At 44.9% G+C, this 19481-nt stretch overlaps 1 protein-coding gene across 1 annotated transcript in view; it reads right to left on the reverse strand.

Moving 5' to 3' along the window:
- MYH10 (myosin heavy chain 10) overlaps positions 1 to 19481 on the reverse strand; it is a 2709460-nt gene that overhangs the window by 1983163 nt on the left and 706816 nt on the right. The window contains exon 7 of the mRNA XM_044086713.1: positions 2361 to 2424. Within this exon, the coding sequence (XP_043942648.1) occupies positions 2361 to 2424 (64 nt within the window). The remainder of the gene's footprint in view (positions 1 to 2360; positions 2425 to 19481) is intronic.

Raw genomic sequence — 19481 nt, forward strand, 5'->3', positions numbered from 1 at the left:
AGCACCACCACCGCAGTAACATGACCAAATACAATAAATAATTAAAATGCTATTAAAAATATTGAAAGACCATGATGATCAAGACTTGGAAAAAATGCTAAGTCTAGACAGGAAATTATGGCAGAAAGGCTGAAGAGGGAGCATTAGCAGGACAACCTACATACGTGATGTTTTCTCTGGAAATTATCTGTGTGGTCTACAGCTTCCAAACATGTAACCTACCAAAGCAGACAAAAAAAGCCTTTAAGTCAGCGGAACTGGTTGTTCTTGTCAGCCCTAGTATTACCAATCAGTGTCCTTTGTTTCCTAATGCCGGAAGCAAAAAAGTAGTCTGCAACACATTAAACATCAGCTGCAGCTGACAATACTGAAATAATAACAAGGCCAAGTGTGCAGTATCCATAAAGTTGGACTGCACATCACAAAGCAGATTAGCCAAGCAGCCTGCTGCACTATTAACTTGTCCAGTACCATTTCTGTACGGTCTAAACCTCTTGTGTATAATAAAGCCAGACCCAGTATGAACCAGGTGACTCAAGTTTACCAGCAGCTCATACATTTCACAGAACTGTCAAGGAGACGTGGTGCATTATCCTGGAGGCAGAACTAACCTCATGTAGCTTTAAGCCTTCAGAGGAAGAGTCAATGATCCAAAATGTACATCTTGGCTCCTTATGAGGGCTACAACCACAAATTGGACTCTCACATCTACAAAAAAGAAAGTGCTAGCTGGGGATAGACCATGAATCTTTTACTGATGTCATGTCATTAAAGTATTTTTGCATGGAGCACCGCCCCTGTACTGTTGCATGGGGAGTTGTTTACCCACAACCATGCTTCTCAACCTCTTAGCACAAGAAATCTGGATAAAGCCTAAAATAATGGGATGAACAAAGGCACAAAACTAGGGACCGACTAAATATTGCATTTCTAAACTTAGAAAAATGCAAGAACAGGATTTCTGTTGGCATGCATTAATTCTAAAATTCAAATGTATGTCATTTAGTGACTGTTTCCTTGCAGATTTCCCAGAAAAACACCAATTTTATGAGCAACAGACAAAAATTGAGGCAAATATCTGGACAGGTCGAGAGGTATGCCCACAACCCTACTACATATACACAATAACTCAAACAGTACTGTAGCTTGAAGAAAGGTTGAGGGGCACTATCAAAGGATTGCAGCTTCAAACCTATTATCCTGCTTGCACTTTTTGTCTCTGTTCTAGTGATCACAACTATAGTCTTCAAATTAAAGGGAACCCATACATAGACGGCACAGCATTAAGAATGGCAATCAGAGATGAGTACTACAAAATAGACACAAAGCAGTTCCACTGAAGTGTATATAAAATGCTAAGGAAATTGCAAGGACTACAACTGTGACATGCTAGACTGCATTTTATGACTGCACAGATGGACTTCCAAAGGTGTTTACAATCCATTTTCACTCACTGTACTGACCACCCAACAAGAAAAAGTCCGCTATCTAATAGACAGCCAAGGATTTATCATATAATCAAACTTGTACTTCTACCACTTAGAAAACATGTCACCTTGTAGAGTATAAAAAAAAAAAAAAAAAAAAAAAAGTCTGGCTCTTCATCTTAGCAGGGAAACAATACAGCTGTACCATTTTTCTACCACTCCTGATAAAAATCACAGAATTGTCACAGTGCACTCTCTCCCATCCAAGATTCCTATGGCCAGCAATGTGTAATGCTGATGACGCAAATGCTGAAGGCATTACACAGTTTTTATCTTGGTTTCTTAAAATCTGTTTGTAGCTTGCTCTCACAAAATATCTGCAAGCACACTACCAAACATTGATCGACGGCTCCAAGCTGTATACAACATTCAATACTCAAAAAGCAGAATACCTGCTACAAAAATCAGCAAGGTTCAACAATGTTTCTAATGCATTTACCACTGCAGAGTAGCAACATTGGTTAGTGTACGCAGAACATCTACGATATTTAACACTAAAGTCTCTACAATATGCTGAACTGCCATTTGAATGGGGAGCATCATCATACACTGATGGCAGTAACAGTGACACATTAGCCTGGTATGGTTTATGGCTCTAACATCTTGATTTTTTTTTTTTCAAAACTAAGTGTTTTGGCCACTTTCGCTAGGGCTTCCATCTTCAGTATATGGACTAGTACAACGACAAAAAAGACAATATACCAAGATAATACAGTTCAGGTATTTTACTTGAATGCTTGTAAACTTGGAACACAACATGCTTTAAATTGATGCAATCAAATTATGAGGTTCATTTTCAAACATTTGAAAGACAGGTTAAAAAAAATCACATACTAGGATGTGCATTCCATATTCAGTACAGAAAAAGGATACATGTCTCTATGTTGGCCCCAACTATGTAACCAGCAACATCAAAATTGATTCTGATGAACTTGCCCTGAAAAGAAAAAAACTAGTTTTAGAACTGCATTTATGCACTTCTTGAAAGGGTAATTTAAAATAGCGTATTATGGGTTAAAATGACTACAGCTATATTCACTTTTTTCACTAATAGCCTGGCATCACACCACACATAATAAAATACAGCAAATGGAACCTTAAGGAAATCACATACACAACACAGTCAACTATGGTATGATGGACACTGTGCAGCCCCCACTGCTGTCTCACCTCCTATAAAACCCATCTTAATTTTCACTAATCCCTAACCACTCTTACTATCCAAGATATTACGATTACTGGACTGGCATGCAGAGTACTCTGTGGTAAATTCAGAAATTCTGGGATAGTCAAGCTAGTAGATGCTCTACTAGTCCAAAACAAGTTTCAAAATTTCTTAATGCAAACAGCAAAAATTCCAAAACAAATTTTAAAAATCAAATTAAAATTAAAATGTCTATATAAATACGAGTTTCAAATTGAATCAAATTTGAAACTCCTTGGCCAAAATCGAAGGGTTAACTGTACCTTCCTCCTCTGTTACATTTAGTATATAAAAAATAAATAAAAAAAGGGGGGGGGATAGTTGAGATGCATCTGGGGGCCTAAAAGGGAAAATATAACATAGGAGGGTAGATTTTTGAAGACATTTATGAAAATGTTTGGCATGGAAAAAAAGAAGTTATGTGCTCACCATAACGTTCCATCTGAGTAGGTAACTTCATTTGTCTGCAACCTGTGGGTATCGGATCCGATTCGGATCCGAGCTGGCTGCTTTCCAAGCTAACAGATCCAAGCTCCAAGCTCCTCCCCCCTACCCATAATGTCCTGCCATCTCCCTCTAACCCTCAGATAGAGTTTGCCAGAAAAAAAGGCAATAGGAAATTCTATAACCTAGAAATGGTTACAATATGTTCCAGTGATGTCAATTGAATGAAGACATATCCTGATTCTTTGATAATGAACTAAGGGTCCCGGGGGATGGAGGGCGGGTCGGTTGCAGACAAATGAAGTTACCTACTCAGATGGAACGTTATGGTGAGTACATAGCTTCTTCATCTGAAGTAGTTAACTTCATTTGCTCAGCAACCTGTGGGACAGAGTCCCCAGCTACCAGCAACTTGGGGAGGCCCTCATGGAAGGATATTCCGGAGCACTGCGGAGCCAAACGATGCCCGTCCTCTGGAAATTAAATTCAGTTTATAGTGTGTAATAAAGGTATGAGAGGAAGCCCAAGTAGCTGCTGAGCAAATGTCATCCAAAGAAATCCTTGACCAGAAAGCAGCAGAAGTGGCCATAGATCGGGTAGAATGGGCTCGCACTCTCAGGGGCTCAGGACAACCAGAACTTTTGTATGCTAGGAGAATGCACTGGGAAATCCATCTAGCTAAGGTTACTTTAGTGACTGGTTTCCCCAGACAGGATTTTGCAAAGGAAACAAAAAGTTGATCAGATTTCTGTTTAAGTAAAAACGTAACTGTCTGTGAACATCCAGACAATGAAGTCTATATTCTCCTTTGTTTTGGAAATTTGGAAAGAAGATCGGTAGATTGATGGACTGGTTGATATTGGCTTCTGAAGCCACTTTGGGCAGAAAAGAGGGATTAGTCCTGAGGGAGACCCTGTCTTTATGAAAGATGATGTATGGAGGGCTTGCTGCAAAGAGCGTGAAGCTCCGATATTCTTCTAGCAGAAGTAATGGCAATCAGGAAGGTCGTCTTCCAGGATACATATTTTAAGTCGACTGAAGCCGCGGGTTCAAAAGGAGGCCCAGTCAGAGCTTGAAGAACTAGGGTAAGATCCCATGGAGGAACTGCATCTTTAATAGGGGGTCTTAACAAAAAGGTTCCTTTCATGAATGTTTTGCATATCTTGGAGGACGCTAGAGGCCCTGAACTTGTTTCCAACGTGGTAGTGGGAAATAGCTGCCAACTTTAATAGTAGAAGCACTAGCTCCTTGATCAAAGGTATGTGAAAAAAGTCTAGGACTGCTGGGATAGGAGCCGTGAAGGGGTCTAAGTTTCTGTGCTCCGCCCAGACAGAGAAACATTTCCATTTACTCTTGTAAATTTTCCTGGTAGACGGTTTATGGGCAGCCACCAGGATGGCCTTAACCGAAGAAGATATACTGGGAGTCCTAGCCATTAAGGGAACTGGATCAACCAAGCTGAGAGTTTGAGGTAGTCCAGATCGGGGGTCTTCAATCCTAAAGGATGAGAGATCAGATCCGGATTGGGATCTAAAATCCAGGGAGGATGTACTAGATGAGACCGCAGGTAAGAGAACCAGGTTTGATGAGGCCAGAATGGGGCTATGAGGATAACTCTGCTCCCCAACCGACGAGCTTTCTGCAAGAATTTGTCATCAATGGAAGAGGAGGATAAGCATACAGAAGACCGGATGGCCAAGCATGAACTAGAGCATCTCTGGGGGCTTCCCCTGGTGGGGGAATCAGAGCGAAGAACTCACTGCACTTTGTGTTCGAAGGAGAAGAGATCGCAGCAAGGTTGACCCCATTGGAGGAAGATTTGTTTTGCTACTGCTGGGTTCAGAGACCACTCATAAGGTGACAGGATCGTTTGACTCAACCTGTCCGCCAAGATGTTTGACCAACCCAGGATGTGCGTTACTATGAGAAAGCGGTTGGTGGATATCGCCCATTCCCATACTCTCATTGCCTCCCTGCAAAGTGGATAGGATCTGGTTCCCCCCTGTTTATGTACCAGACTACAGACATGTTGTCTGAAGTGCAATAGTTCCTGGAGGGAGAAGGGGATGGAGAGCCTGCAATGCTAGAAGCACCGCCCTCATCTCCAGGACATTGATATGCAGTGAGGTCTCTGTGAAAGTCCACGTGCCTTGGACAGATTTGCCCATGCAATGCCCCCCCCCCCACCCAAGGAGAGAGATGCATCCGTGGTCACTGTGACTTGGGGAGGGGGTATAACAAAGGGGCAGCCTTCTCGAAGATCTCTGGAGTGGAGCCACCAAAGAAGCGACCCCCTGCAAATCCTGCTGACGGGAATAGGTGTAGACAGGGGGTGAAAAAGAATGGATCATTGAACTTGTAATGTCCACTGAAGGATTCTCATCTTCAGGAAACCGAAGGGCGACAGATTGATGGCCGCTGCCATGGATCCCAGGGCTCTCAGGACTAGTTCCGCTGGGGGAGCAGACAATTGTAAGAGGTCTAGAATGTGAAGGCTTAGAATGCAAAGTCTGCCCGCTGTCAGAAAGACTACGCCAGTTCCACTATCTCTTGCCACTCCCTCCATAGCATGGGAGAGAAGCCGCATAGATGTGTTGGTGATTGACTTGAGAGTGGCCATTCGAGCCGAGAAGGTCTGCTTGTCCTCGGCCGACATGAACTCTGGGGGTGACCCAGCGTACTCTTTAAATCAGGTCCCGCTGGAGCCGAATCACATGTGCCATATAATTCAGTGACCTTACAGAGAAGGTCGCTGAAGAGAACATCCACTTTCCCAAATAGTCCATCATCCGAGACTCGTCTTTGTCTGGAGGATGCACCGAGGAACTCTCCTGTGCTAATTCCTTTTTAGTGACAGCCGCCACCACCATGGCATCCACTGGGGCACCCTTGCTCCAAACTGTCCTGTCTGTGGGAGGGCTGAGGATCCTGTCCGGTCTCTTGGGTATTGGCTCGACAGTGTCCGGCTCCTTCCATGCCCTTGTAGTTATGAGGTCTACCACGGGGTCGGCGAGAGGGGACACCCAAGAGGTAGATGGTCTGCGTCAAACGTCTCCAGAAACAGACTCATCCGAGAAAGGTTTTTGGGCAGACCACCCCCCTCTAATGCGTAACATTTCCATAATGTCTCCAAAGGAGATGTCTTCGGGGGATGACCTTGGGGAACCTTCCCCGGGGGGGGGGGGGGGGTGACCTTGGGGAACCTTCCCCTTCCTCTAAGTCTGTGTCCTCAGTGAGGGACTCGGGTGAGTCCAAGTGCCTCCCTCTTGCACTTCCGTTTGTGAGGGACCTCCTCGGGGGGGCTGTCCAAAGAGGCCTCACCAACAATGTCCTGTTCCTCTACGGGAATAATCTGGGACGTAGGTGCAGGCTGTCAATGGGGCCGGATGATGGAAGAAAGGCCCTTCTGATTGGGAATGGTGGGTGGATCCGTAGCAAGAGCCTGGGGCCTTGTATCCTTCGAAAGGACCCTCTCCACGACGTTGAATGCTGAGGGGGAACTGCTTTCCCTTGGATCTGAAAGCATTCCCCTCGGATCCGAGGTGCGGATTGGTGCCGAAGGTGACCCGACTGGATCCAAAAGGGTAGTGTGCCCAGACCTTAATGGAGCCGAAGGCCCGCTGACCCCTTCGGATCTGACGCTCAGCTCATGGCCCCGAGAGCTCGGATCCGACAGACTCAAGGGTACAGTCGGTGCCGAAGTAGGAAACACTGCCGGCACCGACCCTACCCCGGCTCCAAAGCTAGTCGGATCCGACAGCTCTGAACCCCGAAAGCGGGTCGGAGAAGGAGCAATGGGGGCGAAAAACCCCAGCAAGGGGGGGGGGCAAGAGCACTCCCACAAAAGTTCCTCACCAAAAGGATAAAGGGTCTCAAACATCTGTCCTATGCTGCCCGACTGAAAGAACTCCAGCTCTATTCAGTCGCACCTTGCTCAGAGGTGACCTTTGCCTAACATACAAGGCCATGTCAAACCCAGATTTGATGAATATGCTTCACCTCAAAAAATCTAGATCCATCAGAGCCACAAGGGCGAGAGACTTAAACCTCGACACGGCTATTAATAGGACGTGCTGGAGGGATAGATTCATCACCCAAAGACTCCCTATGCTGTGGAATAAAATCCCAGTATATGTGAGGCAGAGCACCTCGCTGGCCTTGTTCAAGAGAAATCTTGACCAATGGATGGGAGATCGCAGATATACCCCAGGGATTACCTCAGTGTCACTGCTCGACAGAGGCACAGCAAAATAATGGGTATAGTTCCCCATACTAAAGGGGTGGCGTAAGCCACAAAACTATGGGCTAGGCTTGTAAATGCCCTCGGGCAGATAGCCTAGTATGAACCTATGAACCTATGAACCATCTGCATCTGGGCCTGGAGAAATTGACGCATCATCCAGTCCATATCTGTGTCCGATAAACTTCTGGTGGATCTAGATGAGGCCACCGAAGCCGGCCGGGAAGGCCGCCTGGATGACCTCGAGGGTGACCGGGTCTCCTCCTCCGGCTCTGGGGAGAAACGTGGAGAACGGAACCGGGAGGGGGAAGGCCCAGAGACCTTAAGGGGAGAGGCAAGCTGTTTAGACGGCGGTGCTGAAGGGGTCGAGTCGGACCGCCTCTTGTGACTGCGATGCCTTTCCTTCTCTCTCTCCCTATCCTTTCTATCCTTTTTTCTGCCATCCCTTTCCTCAGGGGCCAGCGAGGGAGGATGAGTCCCGGCCAGGGGATCAGGAGCGGCAGGTGGGGCAGCCGTGGCTAGCACCGCCGAGGAGGACGAAGCAGAGTCCTGGTGCAAAAGGCCCGCCAGAATAAGCTTCGACCTCCTATCTTTCAAAGCCCTGGGATTGAAGGCTGCACAAATAGTGCAGCCCGAGGAGAGGTGATCAACCCCCAGGCACAGGACACACAGTGTGGCCATCCGCTGGGGACAGCTTATGGCCACACTCGGTACATTTAGAGAAAATGGCTTTAGGGCCTTCAGCCATTGTAGAAGAGGAAAAGGAAAAATAGGCCCACAAGCACACACCTTCACACATGCAGAGGGGGGAGGGGAATAAATCTAACTTAACTAAAAAGTTAAAAGAACTACCCAAAAAAGGCTAGAAAGATCAGGGGAAGTTCACACACGCAAAGTTAGAGAAAATTTGACAGGAATTTGAGATTTAAATACTACACTTACAGTACTACGCTCGGAGCTCGTTCAGAGAAGCTTATGGAAGCCACGGCAAACGAGATCAGAGGATAAGAGGGAGATGGCAGGGCATTATGGGTAGGGGGAGGAGCTTGGAGCTCGGATACATTAGCTTGGAAAGCTGCCAGCTCGGATCCGAATCAGATCCGATACCCACAGGTTGCTGAGCAAATTAAGTTAACTACTTCAGATTGTGAATTAATTACTAGGAGTTTGGACTGAATTTACATATTCATAGAAATACAAAAACTGGGCTGGGCTAGGCTAGGTAAATTTTATATCTCACAGGAATATGTGCATTTAATTGAAGGTCTTGAAATGCACCCAATAACTATTTCAAATCATGTGCCAATAATAACTAAAATAAAAACAGAAGGTAACTAAATAAAAACGAGACACTGGTGCTTTTCACCCATCAGTTGGAGAGGAATTTAAAGAATGTGTTTTGGAATTAATTCAGGAGCTACTAGAGAAGACAATTTTCTTCTGAAAATATAGCTAGGGAGTGGGATAAAATTAAAGTGGAGTTGAAAACTAGGGTGGAAATAAACGAAAGGGAGATATGATTAAGAAGTAACAAGAATTATTTTGAGGGACTGACAAATGTTAAAAGTATTGCAAAATAGGGGAAATCTCTCGGAAGAAAAGTAGCAACTGCAGAATGCTAAACAGAAAAGAAGGGATTACCTCGATAATATGCAGGAGTTTAGAAAGATTGCTATTAAGCAACTGTTTTTTGGTAATAATTCTAGAGCATAAAACCTTTTAGCACAATGACTTGGGCAACAGAAAGTAGAAAGGGTCATCACCAAGCTTAGGGAGCCTATAACAAGTGATCCTATAGAAGTATTAGAGATATTTTGGAAATTTTATGAAAGTTTATATAAAGCAAGAGAAATATGGAAATCAAGACAAGGTACAAATGGAAATATTTATGGAAAAGCTAAATATGCCAATGTTAGAGGTTGATGAGGCTCAATTATGGTTAGGATGGGAAGAAAAAATGGCTATGTATAACCAATCTACAGGAAAGTCCTCAGGAATAGATGGCACTCCTGTGGAAGTTTGGAAGTTAGGAGGAAAAAACTGAAATATCTAGAAGGTTTTGTTTAATGATATTTTATGAGAAGTACCAGCATCCTGGAAGAAGGCAGTAGTAACAGTAATAGCTAAAGAGGGTAAAGATCCATCGGATCCAGCTTCATACAGGCCATTTCAATACTAAACCATGACTGTAAAGCGTTTATGTCTATAATGGCTAAAAGAATGGCAAAAGTGATACCAACATTGACAGATCTGGATCACTGTGGTTTTGTGTAGGGGAGGCAAACATTTGACAATATTAGCAAAACATTGATGATCCAGAGGGAAGCAGAATGTAAGAAAATACCACTTTTATTGGTGGGTCTTGATGGAGAGAAAAGTACAGTTTTGTACCTACCATAAATGTAGATGTTCGAGGATTCCATTGCTGCAGTCCTGACAATTGGGTATAGTCCCAGTCGGCCCGAATACCAGAGTTTTCTTGCCCCAGATGTCAGAAGACCCAAAAAGACAAGTCCCAAAACAACCTGCACCAAAAACATGTATAATATATACAACAATATATATATATATATAAAAAGATAAGCATGTAAACTCACCTACACAACCACCCCTAAACACAGAGGGGAAGGAGGGAGGGTAAATTGGACTGAAGCAATGGTATCCTCGAACATCTACATTTATGGTAGGTACAAAACTGTACTATGTTCTTCGTCTTCCATTGCTGCAGTCCTGACAATTGGGTAGAATCCCAAAGCAGAGGTAAGGGAGGCTGGCAAATTATAAAGTAGTAGGAGCTGACAACATGCCTTGTAAAACAGCTGTGGCAAAACCAGCCCTAGTCTTAGAGTATATAGGAAGGTGATAATGCCTAGAGAAAGTATGCACTGAACTCCAAGTAGCTGCTTCCAGAATATCCTTAGTTGCCACCCCCCTTAGAAATGCTGTTGAAGTGGCAGTAGCCCTAGTGGAATGAGGCCTGATCCCAGCTGGAATCTCCTTGCCATGATGGGAATAACAAAATGCAATGCAAAAGCCAATCCACCTAGAAATAGTTTGTTTTGACACAGGCTTGCCCTGTGAACACAAAGCAAAAGAAACAAGTAACTGCTGAGACTGCCTAAAATTTTTAGTCCTGCTCAAATAATATTGCCTGTGTACATCTAAAGTGTGCAAAATCTTTTCCCCTTTATTTTGAGGATCTGCAAAAGTAGGCAAATGAATAGTTTGGTTTAAAGCCACACTAGAAACCACCTTAGGCATAAAGGAAGGATTAGTACGTAATGATACCCTGTCCTTATGGAAAATCCAAAAGGGCTCTACTGCCATAAGGGCCTGCAACTCAGACACCCTTCTTGCAGAAGTAATAGCCAACAGAAAAGCAGTCTTCCATGACAAATATTTCAATTCAGCAGTAGCTGCAGGCTCAAAAGGTTGTAGAGTAAGTTTTTCCAACACAAAATTGAGATCCCAAGCAGGAGTAGGAGCTCTACGTGGGGTCTTATATTCTTTGCCCCTCTAAGAAACTGCTTGAACAAAGGATGCGAAAACAAAGGTGGGTCACAATCATAGTGAGCTGAAATTGCTGCAGCATGAATCTTTATGGAAGAGAAGGACAAACCTTTGTCCAATAATTCAGTAAGATATTGAAGAGCCACACTCAAATTAGGCTCTGAAATCTCCAAATTCTTTGCTGTACTCCAAAATAAAAATCTCTTCCATTTTTCTGCACACTCTCCTAGTACTAGGCCTTCTAGCTTCCATAATCACATTTAAAACTTGTTGAGGAAGTTGAGACCTGCTGTGTTTCAACACAGAATATGCCAGGCTGTTAGATGAAGAGAGTGAAGCTTGACATTGAGCAGATGACCGTCCTTCTGAGATAACAGATGAGGAATCAGAGGTAAAGGCCATGGAGGCTTCTTTACCAGACTCCGTGAAGTGGGTACCAGTGTTGCCGAGGCCAATCTGGAGCTATCAAAATCATCCTTGGCCTGTCTTGTCTGACCTTTAATAGTACCTTTGGAAGAAGCGGTAGAGGTGGAAAGGCATACACATGAAGGTTTTTCCAACTGAAAGACAGAGCATCCACTTTCCAAGCTGTGTGATGAAACCCCTTTGTGCAATACTTTGGCAGCTGGTGGTTTAGTGGAGAAGCGAACAGATCTATGTCTGGAGTTCCCCATGACACTGTCAGTTTCTGAAATACATGAAGATCCAGTTTCCACGGGATCCATGATTTGTCTGCTTAACACATCTGCTAAGGAGTTCTGTGCTCCTGGCAGAAACCTTGCCTGAAGAGTTAGTTGCAAGCTTAGCAGTCTCCCATAAAATCATTGCTTGCCTGCATAGAGGATAAGAATGTGTTCCCCTTGCTTGTTGATGTACCACATGACAGTTGTGTTGTCTGTTAGAATCAACACCTGCCCTGGAAGAAGTAACTCCTTGAAAGCCATTAATGCAAACTGGACTGCTAACATCTCCTTCATGTTGATATGTAGATGCTGTAGTCTGGCAGGCCACTTGTCTTGTATCCACTTTCCATTTAGATGAGCTCCCAAGCAATGTCCGAGGCATCTGTCGTTAGAATCTGACTTGCCTCTGGCGGGTCACAGAGAGTCCCTTGTTTAGGTGACATTCCTGAGCCCACCACAAAAATTCCTTTTGAATGCAAGGTATTATTTGAATGACAGTGTCCAAATCCTGGCAGTGCTGTGTCCATACATTTTGAGATACCATTGTAGCTTCCTCATATGCAGTTTGGCATTGGGAAGCACCAGAATACAAGATGCCATGAACCCTAATGCTTGAAGGACTGTCCTTGCAGTCAGCACGGACTGATGAGATAGTTGATGGAAGTAAAGTGACAGACTCTTTTGTTTGTCCGGGGTTAAAAGGCCATCTGGGCTGCTGTATTCAGTCTTACACCCAGAAAGCACATGTCTTGAGAGGGTACTAGACTGGACTTTATTTCGTTCACAGAATACCCTAGGCATCTTAGCACTGCTATAACATATTCCAGATGCTGTAGAAGGTCTTCCTTTTCTTGAGCCAGAATCAGGCAGTCGTCCAAGTAAGGATAGATTTGAATTCCTTGAAGCCTGAAGTAAGCTATCACTGGAGCCAGAACCTTTGTGAATACTCTGAGATAAGCCAAAGGGCAATGCAGAGAACTGATAATGAGAATTTCCAGCTCGAAACCGCAGATACTTTCTGCAACTTAGCCTTATAGGCACATGAAGGTAAGCTTCCTTGAGATCTAAAGTTACCATCCAGTGATCTTTGCCCAGCAGAGGTAAAAGCTGTTGTAACGTCAACATCTTGAACTTGGGAATGTCCAAAAACGTGTTGAGGAGAGATAAATCCAAAATTGGTCTCCACGTGTTCCCCTTCTTTGGTACAAGGAACAGGCGAGAATAAAATCCTAGGCCCCTCTCTGACACAGGGACTGGCTGAATGGCCCCTATGTGAAGTAACTGTAAAACTTGCTTGTGAGCCTCTTTTCTTTGTAGAGGAGGAACGTCTGGCATGCCTTTGAAAGGGGCATTGTATGGAAATAAAATCTGTAACCGTGGTGAATGATATCCAACACCCATTTGTCTTGAGTAATTAAATCCCAATTTTCTTTGAAAAGAGACAGTCTTCCCCCCAAAGGAGCTGCCAGGCGTGATTCTGCTGGCAGCTGAAAAACAGGTCATTGGGTCTGTTTACGAAAGGACTGACCCCTGCCCTCACCAGAAGTCTGAGCAGGTGAACTCCCTGTTCTAGGCCTAAAAGAACTTTGAGCCCTGCCCCTACCACGTCTAGACCTACCCCTAGACTGAGAATCATAAGCAGGATATGTCCACCCCTTAGCAGGCCAATTTCTACTAAACTTGGTGGCTGCACCTGCAAAAATCTTTAACAGTTTGCATAGACTTAGCTTTGTCCTCCATTTTCTTTAAAACAGCTTCCACAGGCGAACCAAACAACACATCAGACTGTAAAGGAGCATCCAAAATCCTTGTCTTAACATGCTCAGCTAAATTCTGATCCTTCAACCAGGCATGCCTCACGAAGAACAGAGCTGGTAGCAGCCACCCTCGAGGAGGCCTGTACAGCATCAAAACCACATTGCAAAGAATGCTTACCCACTTGTTCGACACATGAACCAAATCCAGCAACTCTTTACACTCAATACCTTCCAAAGCATCCAGCTTAGATTTCAATTGTGAAAGAAGGTAATTGTGATATTTTAACATGTGAAACTGACAATTCAAAGCTCTCATGGCTAGAGTGGAAGAAGTATACACTTTCTTTCCCCACCTATCCAAAGCCCTTCTTTATCAGTGGGGACAGGATTTTTAACCACAGAAGCTTTTACACCCTTAGGCCCCTGGGAAATAGTTTCTGGGTCCGACTCTTAAACAAATATTTATGAGCTTGGGCACCCTATAATACCTATCAGGCTTAACAGGAGCAGGAGGCAAAGAGTCAGGGTTCAGGAAGCCTCTGCAAAACATCTTCCACCACATTCAACACAGGAGGAATAGCTAAAGGCCTATGCTGGGGTAAAACAAGAACTCCTAAGCCTTTTCCTGGAGTCAGAGTAATCCTGGCCTTCCCATTTAAAGTGCTCCCTCATGGAATGCAAAGTCTCTGAAAATGAGAAATCCTCAGGTGGAGGCGAGTGGAATCATCCACATCAGAATCAGAATAGGTAGGATACTCCTGCAAATCTTCCATAGAAGATTCTGAAGCCTCAGAACACTGTTCAAAACTCTCAAACTCAGGTTCCACCCTAGGCCTCTTATCAGGCGGGGCATAGAACCCCTAATCATAGTAATCAAATCTTCTGCCATCTTAAGCATATGTTTCTTAGGTACAGAACCTGAAATGGTAGGAGAAGCCCCACTGAAGCTGAAGTAGGCCTACCTCTCATAGAAGTTTTGGCAACAGAAGGAGAGGCCCTAACTACCTTGGGAAGAGAGGGAAGAACAGTCACCTGAGAAGCCCCTCAGCCTGGCCTACCTCCTGAGAAGGCACATCCTGTAAGAGTATAGTTTCTGCCTGGGACTCCATGGAAACTCCTGGCAAAACCTCGGCTCCACTGAGCCTTCCAAAGAACCGGCGTCCGGGACTGCGGTTCCTCAACCCTAGGCTTCACTGTTTTATCCTTGCGCTTCTTGGAGGAAGCGGCGGAGCATCCGGCGGCATTTTATACGCTTCCCAAACACTAACCTGGCACAGTCTAACCTCCTCTTAATAGTGCGTTTGTTAAACCTAGCACAAGAGCGGCAACCAACAACGTCGTGCTCAGGCCCTAAACAAGGTATACACAAGGTATGATAATCCCTATGAGGTATCTGTTTCCCACAAGAAATACAGTTATTCACTTTTTCTGACATCCGGTAAAATACTGAGGCAAGAAAAACCAAAATGTTCTAGCGGGTACTTAGCCAACTCTGTTTGGTCTGAAACTCCGGTTTGAAATATTTCAATCGCCAACCTGCACTCGCAAAACTGCTTCTGCATGGACCATGCGGCAAAAGACTGAGGATATGGCGTCGGTCATGCGCGTAGTACCCTGGCGTACTGGCGTCAGTCTAATGCCCTGACCGACGTCAGCCTTATACTCTGGTATTCGGGCCGACTGGGGTGTCAGGACTGCAGCAATGGAAGACGAAGAACATCCATTTGACAGCAGACTGGGACTTCATGAGCAGGGAAATGGAAGCATTTGCTTTCCCTGATACAATTATAAGGTTGATTAGGAGTATATGAGGGATCCGGGTGGGTGGGGTCCTCTCTAATAACTTCTGCTTAAGTATAGGAACCAGGCAGGGGTGTCCACTTTCCCCTTTGTTGTGTACATTATATTTAGAACCACTGGCAAAGAAAATAAGGGACTCAAACTCAAGGATATAATTGGTATGGAAGTCAGGAAAAGCTGGCTCTATTTGCAGATGATATTTTATACATGCCAAAACCAGTGGAACATTTTAAGACACTTTCAATCTTCTCTGGATACAAAATTAATGAAGCTAAAACAAAGCCAGCACCAGTAAATTATGTACCCAAACACGAATTAGTCCAATAATATCCATATTTATGAGGACATGATAAAAAAGAAATAGAAGTTATGTTCTTACCATAACGTTCCATGTTAGTTGTCTTCTTCTCGCCTTCTTCTTGCTGGATGGGTTCGGAGCCGACCTCGGCTCCGACTCGGCCACTCTAAAGCTCGAGAGTTGGTTCCACCGGCTCGAGGCTCCCCTTATATCCCACAATGCTAGGCGAGAGTTACCTCAGATCTCGTTTGTAAGCTAACCCCAGCTTATGATAGTAACAGTATAAAACAGAATAACTATAACAGAGTCCACCTCTAACAACAGGTAGAAGAAGGGTGACCTACATCCTGAAACAAGAAATATGCATAATAGCATATAGCTAAGAAAGAGGTGGTAGAAAGAGAGGTCACGATCACAACTCCTCTAGGTCTGTCCAGGCCAGGGGAAGGAGGGTGGGGCAAGAAGAAGGCGAGAAGAAGACAACTAACATGGAGCGTTATGGTAAGAACATAACTTCTATATGTTAAGTTGTCTATCTCGCCTTCATTCTTGCTGGATGGGACCGTCCCTAGCACCTTGTCCCGGGTGGCCTAACGGAACAGACTCCTGAGAACAGTGGAACCAAAATTAGCTCTATGCCTAGAAGCTAAATCCAACTTATAATGGGAAATAAAAATGTGTGGAGTAGCCCTAGTAGCGCCTGCACAAATGGTGTCAATAGGCAGTCTGTCTTGGAAGGCTAGAGAAATAGCCACAGCTCTGGTGGAATGGGCTTTAGGTTTATTAGGCAGTTTTGGTGTCTAATCTCATAAACAAGGGTAATCAGAGATGTTAGCCATCTGGATAAAGATACCTTTGAAACTGGAAGTCCCTTTCTGCTTTCCGCATAGGAGACAAACAGCTGATCAGATTTTCTGAATAGTTTCGTCCTGTCCAAGTAGTACCTTAATTGACGATGAACATCCAGGTAGTGTAATTTTTGTTCAGACCTATTTGAATACTCGGAAAAAGACAGGGAGGTCAATGCATTGGTTTAGATTTGATGTTGAAACCACCTTAGGCAAAAGGACGGGTTAGTTCGTAGGAAACTCTGTCCTTATGAAACACAAGGTAAGGAGAACGACAACTGAGTGCTTGAAGTTCTGAAATTCTTCTAGCTGATGTGATAGCCACCAGAAAGAGAGTTTTCCATGATAATAACTTTAAGGAACATGAAGCTGCAGGTTCGAAAGGGGAAAGAATCAAAGAAGCAAGAACTAAATTTAGGTCCCAAGGAGAAGGAGGATTTCTTACAGGAGGTCTGAGAAGAAAAACTCCTTTCAAAAAGGCTTTGCAGAGTTTGTGGGACATTAGGGCAGATTCAGAAATACCCACATGGAAATTAGAAATAGCTGCCAATTGAACCTTAAGAGTAGATGGAGATGAACCTGCATGGAAGAGTTCAGCTAGAAAATCAAGGACTAGTTGGATGGAAGCGGTGAAAGGATCTATGTCCTTTCCTTGTGCCCAAAATGAAAAGCGTTTCCACTTACTCAAATAAATCTTTCGAGTGGAAGATTTATGGGAAGCTATCAAAATATCTCTAACAGAGTGAGATAATTGAGGAAGCCTGGCTACGGTTGGAAGTGGAGGAACCAAGCAGTGAGGTTCAGAGAGGGAGGAGCGATGAAACTGACCCGACTGATGGATCAAAAGATCTGGAACTAGGTCCAGATTCCACGGTCGCTCCAAAAGAAATTGATGTAGAAAGGGGAACCACACTTGTCGAGGCCAGTAAGGAGCAATGAGGATCAATGAGGCCTTCTGAGCGATAGCTTTCTGTATTACTTGAGAGATCAGTGGGAAAGGAGGAAATGCATACAGAAGTCCCCGGGGCCAAACTTGGACTAGCGCGTCCCTGCTGGGTTGGCCTGGTAAAGGGAATAGAGTGAAGTACTCTCTGCACTTGCTGTTTTGGGGAGTAGCAAAAAGATCGCAGCAAGGCTGACCCCACTTGAGAAATATCTCTCTCACTACAGAGTCTTTCAGAGACCACTCGTGAGGCATGAGTATAGCTCTGCTCAACTTGTCCGCAATGTGATTGAACTTCCCGGGGATGTGCGTTGCTATCAGAAAACGCTGAGAAGAAATCGCCCATTGCCACAGTCTGAGTGCTTCTCGACACAGGGGGTATGATCTGGTTCCGCCTTGTTTGTTGATGTACCACACTACAGACATATTGTCTGTCTGGATTGCAATCGTTCCCAAGGGAAGAGAGTCTTGAAGGGCTTGCAACGCTAAAAGCACTGCTCTCATCTCCAGAACATTTATGTGCAAGTGGCATTCGTTTGGTTGCCATGTGCCCTGGACTGTCCTGCCCTGATAATGCCCCCCCCACCCGATCAGGGAGGCATCCGTTGTCAGAGTAGCAACCGGAGGAGGTGGAACAAATGGTCTCCCCAACAGGAGCTGGGGGGAAGACATCCACCACATGAGATGCTTTTGCACGCGTGATCATAATGGTGTGAGACATTGGAAGTTCCTGGTATGACCATTGAGAAAAAAGCATCCACTGAAGGATCCGCATGTGGTATCTGGCCAATGGGAGGAGAGGTATGGCCGCTGCCATGATTCCCAACACCTTTAGAACTAACATGGCCTTGGCTCTGTTGTTGTTGAGAAGAGACACCAATTTTTGAATGTCTGATATCCTTTGGTTCGTTAGTGTTGCAGACATGTTTACAGTATCTAAATTTGCGCCTATGTAGGTAATAGTACGACAAGGCGACAAAACAGACTTTTCGCAATTTATTGAGATACCCAGTTCTTGACAGACGCGAAAAGTGTAATCTCTGGCCATCAAAAGGAGATGCTTGGTGGGAGCTGTGAGGAGCCAGTCGTCCAAATATGGAAACACCTGGAATCCTTGTCGTCTCAGGTGAGAAGCTACCACTGCCATGCATTTGGTAAACACCGGGGGCAGTGGTGAGACCAAAGGGCAGGGCCCTGAATTGAAAGTGACTGGTTCCCAGCCTGAAGCGGAGGAATCTTCTGGAGCGCCTGTTCATTTTTATGTGATAGTACGCGTCCTGAAGGTCTATAGAGCACATCCAGTTTCCTTTTCCCAACAGGGGAAGAATGGATTGCAGCGTGACCATCCGAAATCTTGTTTTCTTGACCGATCTGTTCAAGATGCTGAGATCCAAAATTGGTCTCCAGTCCCCTGTTTTCTTTGGAACTAAAAAGAACCTTGAGTAGATTCCGGATCCTAGTTGGTCTGCTGGCACTGGCTGAATAGCTCTTTTTGCAAGCAGTTTTGAAATTTCCAAAGCTGCTATATCCCTTTGAGCGGGTGGAACATCTGGAAGGGATTTTTTTGACTGACTTGGAAAGCGAAGAAAGGGAATAGAATAACCTTCGAAATGATGGACTGTACCCATTTGTCTTGTGTCAAGGATAGCCAGGCTTCTGGGTACAGTGACAATCTTCCCCGACTGCCTCGAAGAAGGGCAGTCGGGCAACACCTCAGGGATGCTGAAAGGGCTTATCGGAAGACGTTTCGATTGCCCTGGTTCTGGACCCCTCTGCCTCTAGGGCGGCGTCTACCATTGTTGTTCCCCCTCTGCCTCTGGCGGGAACAGACTCTGTCGTCAGGCGAAGTCCCTTGAGATTGTTTACGGAACCACATCTTTCCCCCTTCTGGCCTTTGGGGTAAGGCCTAGAAGGAGTGGAAAACGGACTCCGGCGGCAGAAAGGGTCTTGCCATCTGTCTCGCACCTAGTCAGGGTTTCTTTCACTTGTGGACCAAAAGGGATGATCCATCAAAGGGAGTTTGTGAAAGACGTCTTGAAAGGTTCCATAAAATTGCATAGCCGCATCCAGGCGTGCCTACGTAAGGCTACCCCTGTTCCTGCGGCTCTGCTCGCTCCATCGGCCGCATAAGAGAGGAGGCGCATGGAGGAGTTGGAAATAGAATTAAGGATAGCCAGCTGCGTGTTCATTTTTCTTGGAAACCCGCGGTTGTAGGGTCCTTAAGCATTTCACTCGCTTCTTTGATCAAGTCCCTTTGAAGACGAGTG

The sequence above is a fragment of the Protopterus annectens genome, chromosome 10.part0 (genome assembly GCF_019279795.1).
Source record: "Protopterus annectens isolate FY-2018-M chromosome 10.part0, PAN1.0, whole genome shotgun sequence".
Classification (NCBI taxonomy): domain Eukaryota; kingdom Metazoa; phylum Chordata; order Ceratodontiformes; family Protopteridae; genus Protopterus; species Protopterus annectens.